The sequence below is a fragment of the Pristiophorus japonicus genome, chromosome 18 (assembly GCF_044704955.1).
Source record: "Pristiophorus japonicus isolate sPriJap1 chromosome 18, sPriJap1.hap1, whole genome shotgun sequence".
Lineage (NCBI taxonomy): Eukaryota > Metazoa > Chordata > Chondrichthyes > Pristiophoridae > Pristiophorus > Pristiophorus japonicus.
In genome coordinates this window covers 8,447,116-8,452,783 of record NC_091994.1, presented here as the reverse complement: position 1 = coordinate 8,452,783, position 5,668 = coordinate 8,447,116, and the positions used below count along the sequence as shown (strand labels likewise).

Genomic DNA, 5,668 nt, shown 5'->3' with positions numbered 1-5,668 from the left:
TTAGTCCCACTCCCACACTTTCCCCCTATCCCTGCAAATTTTTATCCAATTCACTTTTGAAGGCCATCCCTGAATCTTTATCCACCACCCTAATCAGGCAGTGCATTGCAAGTCCTAGCCACTCGATGCTTTACAAAGTTTTTCCTCGCCTCTGGTTTGCCAATCATCTTAAATCTGGGTTCTCTGGTCATCAACTCCTCAGCCACTGGAAACAGTTTATTTACTCTATCTAAATCTGTAATGATTTTAAAACCTCTTTCAAATCTTCTCATAACCTGCTCCACTCCAAAGGAGGGCAACCTGTTCGGCCTTAATTGAAAAATAGCAATTCAATTGCACCCAAGAGAAAGCGATTGTCACATAAAAGTCTGTTGATGCCAGGATAGGTGAACTGCTCCACTTGTCAGGTCAGTCTTGTCCAAAGGGAGCAAAACTGTGAGTTGAAGGAGTGTACAGAACTATAACACCAAGTCAGCTTGCAGTAAGGTGGGTTTCTGTAAAGTTAAATTATTGATTTATGCTGTGCAGAACAGGATCTGCCCTCTGCCAAAAGTGGCAGCATATTATTGCTTGTACTTCAGATATCTGCTGCTAATTGAAAATTCTGTGAAAACCCTCTGACTAATTTCTGCACATTGAGACACAGGAGATCAGCTGAGGAAATAAAGTGAACTAAAGATTTAATTTTAAATGACAGTCCAGAGCAGAACCAGATAGGTGAAATCCTAACATGTTGATTTGCTTTTTGAATGTGTTGCTTGCTGTCAAAACACGACAGACATCAACCTCCTTCATTGAAGTGTTTCACCCCACTCTCCAAAGTAATGGATGGTGGATAACAAGTCAGACCAGTAGGTAATTAAAGTTTTCAAATATTTATTGTAATTAGAAAGAGTTCATTTTATTACATATACATATTTTGGAAGACAGACGAAGATCACTCAGCGTTATAAAGAACAAAACACTGATTTAAAAAAATGACATTTAATAACAGAGTTAAGAATTAAATTGCACCACGCCCATTACACAACTTATTTGTAGCAGCCCCAGTATTGAACTTAAATGCAACAGTTCAGTCCTCGACATCTGCTGCATTTTCTCCTCGAAACGAAACAGCAGCTCGTGTGGAGATGATTTCCGTTCAGAAATAAACACAAAAGAGTTCCAAAAAGAGTCTTTAGTGCAGCCTCGCACGGTCGACAGCAGTTCTCCCATCAGCCTGCTCCGGGATGGAAAACTCCCCATCGATCAGTGAGAGAGGCAAAGCCATCATTCGCTGTAGAAAGCTCACTCACGAAGCACAGATAGGATTATAGTCCTCTTGCATTCTCGTATCAAAACATCCCTTGCTCCTCCTCTTTGCATTTCAGTCCAGTCTTGTTTAAAAAAAAAACATAAATGTCCTGCTTCGAAACCTTTCTGGATTCCAGTTCCAAATCTGTCTTTCCATCTCCAACTCCTCTCTCTCTCTCTCTCTCTCTCTCTCTCCGGTCCCGGGAGCGGATTGCAATCCACTTGCCGTCTCAAAACAGGCCAAGCCGCCGCCTGGTATGCCGATTTTTTGTGTTATCTTTAAAAAAAAATAGTGCCTTTGCAAACAAGATTTTTTTCCCCTTCGTCCATCCGCATCTTTTTTTTTTTAAAAACCGGCATACTTCTCATTTAATTAAAGACGCTTTTTTTTCCCAGCTCTCTCTTTTCCATCGTTCAGCGTTCTTGCAGGGAAACGATGGGCACCCATTGGTTCTGGCTTCTGCTTTCCTCGCAATAGCTGGCGACGTCCTCCAAAGCCTCGCATTTCCAAGCGTCGGTGTGAGAGTTCTGTAAATAGAAATCGAAAAAAAAAACACAAGGTTGAGAATCGCGTCAGCACTACCAGCGCGTCAGTTCCAGTCAGTTTCAGCCGCCTCACGCAACGCTTCCTTGCAACAGTTTAACTCTACAAATGCCACGATCAGATCAAATAGCATTGCATAATTCGGAGGAACAAAAAAAAAGAGCTAGTTTCTTTTGACCGTGCATATTTTTTTTGCAAACTTGCATGCATTAATATTTAAACGTGGCAATATTTAAACAAGGCGATATATCGCAGTGTCTCTGCACGGAGGATTTGCAGTCCGTTTTGGAAACACAAGCGATTCTTACCGTGACAAGCAGGCAGTGCATGTCCCGCGGCTCGGCAGTTTCGTCCCCAGCCTCCAGCAGCTCTTCCAGCCGCTTCACTCCTCGCAACCGCACGATGTTAATGTCATTCTCGCAACAAAAAGCCTGGATCAGGGTGAAGTGTATTTGCAGGGCGATGTCGCCTTCGTCCTCCTCATCGGCCGCCAGGAGACACAGAACGACACTGTCTGGGTCACTGCACGGGACAAGAAGACAAGAGACGATTAGAATCACTGGAAAATATGTAAATTAAAAAAAAAAACTTACAATTCAAAGAGATTTGAAAAAAAAATGCAATAAATTAAGTTGCATTTTTTTTGGACAATCTTTGCATGCATTGGTTGCATGCACTCGTTCTGCAGGTTAAAATTAGTGTGTGTGGAATACTTACACATTCATCAGTTTCGCGGACTCGTAAACTCCGACGGTTAAACAGCCCTGGCGCTGGGCTGCCACCAACAAGTCTTCCAAAGCTTGGTCAATAGTCTGCATCCTGAACAAAAAAAATTATACAGTTTTAATAAAACTATTCCTCTTCCAAAAACTGCAAATTAACAAGCACACATGATCCACGCGCGGTTTTACACTTTGTTAAAAGCAAACAAATGTTGCATTTTTTTAAAATAAAAATGTAATAAAATCTGGATGCTTACTTTTTGCTAGTGTTGTCAGTTCCAGTGATATCTTCCAGAGTCATGTTGCAGTAAGTAAATCCAAGGTAGAGAGCTCGCGAGTAGTGCAAGGATGAAATGACACTGTAGCTTTCGATGTAACAACTGCTCACAACAAACACTCAGTCTGGTTCTTTCTGCGCCTGCAGAGCGGCGCTGACTGCTTTATATCTGTTCTGCTCCACCCACCAGCTTATTCACACAGCGCTCCTGTCATTGGCTGCCCCGACCGGCGATTAATATTCACATCTTCCCCCACGTGGGGGACCCAGATGTCGCCTTTTCTTTTTTGGACAAGTTCTGGGAATTTCCTTGTTTGTCTTCACCCACCCTATGATGTTTTTCTCTCTCTCTCCCCCCCCACCCCCCCTCTCTCTCGATGAATCAGTTTCGCGTGCTACAGGGATTATGAAGCTGCAAGTCTTGTCTGCATTGGAATGAAATTAATCTCGATCTTTAAAAAAAAACCGCATAATGCAATGTGAAATTAGATGACGAGGAGTTTTCTTGCAATTCCCCAATATTGCATTAATAGTCTTCTTTATTTCCCATTTCATGCAAAGCAAAATGCGTCATTTACATTGGAGCCCCAAACAAATTCTCTGGAAATTTATAATTGAGGGAAGGCTTGTAGAGTCGGACACATTAATTGCAAACATTTGCTGGAAAAAGGGATTAATCCGCTTTATATGTTTTCAACACTTTGCAAGGTGTGTTTGGTTACACTTATTGATCGAGAGTGATGACATCTGAAGTCATGTTTGGCAGCACGGGCTCCATTGGAAGTTTCGAGTGTGAATTGTAGGTGAACCTAAATATTAAACCCGTCCTCGCTGGAGCGGAGTGCACCAGGAAAAACAATACATTTTGCTGTTCTCTAGTACAAAACATAACCAAATGTACTTCTGAACAGTACACTGCGTGCGATTTCATAAGGAAATAGAAATAAATAATTGGAAAGAAGCTCTCGCTCCTCTCTGTAGTTTCCGACGGGGGAGCATTTACTGTGCGTGACGAGTTCTCCAAACCAGTGGAAACTCCGCCTGCCGACAGTCGCTGCCCGAGACATAAACAAGTCGTAGGCAGGCAATATTGTCTCTGCACCAAGCTAAGTGTACTTTCTGTAAGTGGACAGATTAGAAAATCATTGGAATAATTGCAAACTGTTTTGCACAAAAGCTCGCAGACATATTTTGCAAGATAATAGTATAAAAATGCACTTTTAAATTCTGACGTTCGTTTTTGAAATGGTTTGCATTACACCTGATTTCTCAAGTTTGTCTTTCAGTTCACAAAGCAATTTATCCTTTGACATCAGTATGTTATTAAAGGAAAACATAACCGCCCTCCTCCCCTCCCAATGTTCCTGCAGAAAAATAAAATGTCCTAAATATCTTCGTTGTATTTGTGACTGTAACTGTTGTGCAAATCGATCCATTTGCAGAGATCAAAAGTATGTTGACATACAACTTTCAGTCGTCGAATTACGTTTGGTTGCTTTGTGAAATGAAAGACACACTTGAGAAATGGTTTGAATTCCAAACAGAATGCACGTTGATTAGCTTCTCCCTCCCTCCCTCCACCCTGAAAGTCGTTAAAAAACAAACGCAACTTGTAAACAAATTCAGAAATAAATACACTGCATTTGCAACGAGAAACCCTTAAAACTAATCGAACAGCCCCGCCTGGCGGCTGCGTTGCGTACTACATCTTGTGTTATTAGCTCACTGGTTCCATCTGGCGTTAAACAAAAGAAAAACGCAAGACTGGCCCCACACAATTTGCTACTCCCTAACATGAAGTTATTTTGGGGGTACATTAAGATATTTGAGGGACGTTACTGCCAATATTTGTTTTGAAATGAATATATGTAAAGGAGCTATCTGCATTAAATGCTATTGACAGTAAAATTACTAATATGCAACATTTAATTCTTGGAAGCTAAATTTTGAGACTTCTGATAGCAATTCACTTTCTTTGAAGGCAGCCAAGCCCTGCAATGCTCAAGTGGCTCAGATGATAAGTGCACCGTTTACTTTATTATTGAACTCTATATCTGACAGGCGCACCAACATCAGTGTCCTCATTCAGGCAACATCCCCAGCAATGAAGCACTGACCACACTCGATCAGCTCCGCTGCGCAGGCCATATAGTCCGCATGCCAGACACGAGACTCCCAAAGCAAGTGCTCTACTGGGAGCTCCTTCATGGCAAACGAGCCAAAGGTGGGCAGCGGAATCTTTACTAGGACACCCTCAAAGCCTCCCTGATAAAGTGCAACATCCCCACTGACACCTGGTAGTCCTTGGCCCAAGACCTCCCTAAGTGGAGGAAGTGCATCCTGGAGGGCGCTGAACACCTCGAGTCTCGTCGCCGAGAGCATGCAGAAATCAAGCGCAGACAGTGGAAGGAGCGTGCGGCAAACCAGTCCCACCCACCCCTTCCCTCAACGACTATCTCTCCCACCTGTGACAGAGTCTCTGGCTCTCGTATTGGACTGTTCAGCCACCAAAGAACTCACTTCAGGAGTGGAAGCAAGTCTTCCTCGACTCCGAGGGACTGCCTATGATGATGATGATGATGTTTTTTGCATGAGACCTTAAACCGAGGAGCCTTCTGCCCTCTCAGGTGGAGACCAACAACTTGTTTTTATATAGCGCCTTTAACGTAGTAAAACATCCCAAGGCGCTTCACAGGTGCGTTATAAAACAAAATTTGATGCTGAGCCACATAAGGAGATATTAGGGCTGATGATCAAAAGGTCGGGCAAAGAGGTTGGTTTTAAGGAACATCTTAATGGAGGAGAGAGAGCTAGAGAGGGAGAGAGTTGTAG

At 42.8% G+C, this 5,668-nt stretch overlaps 1 protein-coding gene across 1 annotated transcript; it reads right to left on the bottom strand.

Annotated features, from left to right (window-relative positions):
* Positions 1 to 859: 859 nt before the first annotated feature.
* On the bottom strand, positions 860 to 2,986 carry LOC139229139 (growth arrest and DNA damage-inducible protein GADD45 beta-like). Its single transcript, XM_070860800.1, has 4 exons — positions 2,817 to 2,986; positions 2,555 to 2,656; positions 2,146 to 2,359; positions 860 to 1,821 (listed from the first exon to the last, which is right to left on the bottom strand). The coding sequence occupies exons 1-4, from the start codon at positions 2,858 to 2,860 to the stop codon at positions 1,708 to 1,710; spliced, it is 474 nt and encodes a 157-aa protein (XP_070716901.1). The 5' UTR covers positions 2,861 to 2,986; the 3' UTR covers positions 860 to 1,707.
* Positions 2,987 to 5,668: the final 2,682 nt, after the last annotated feature.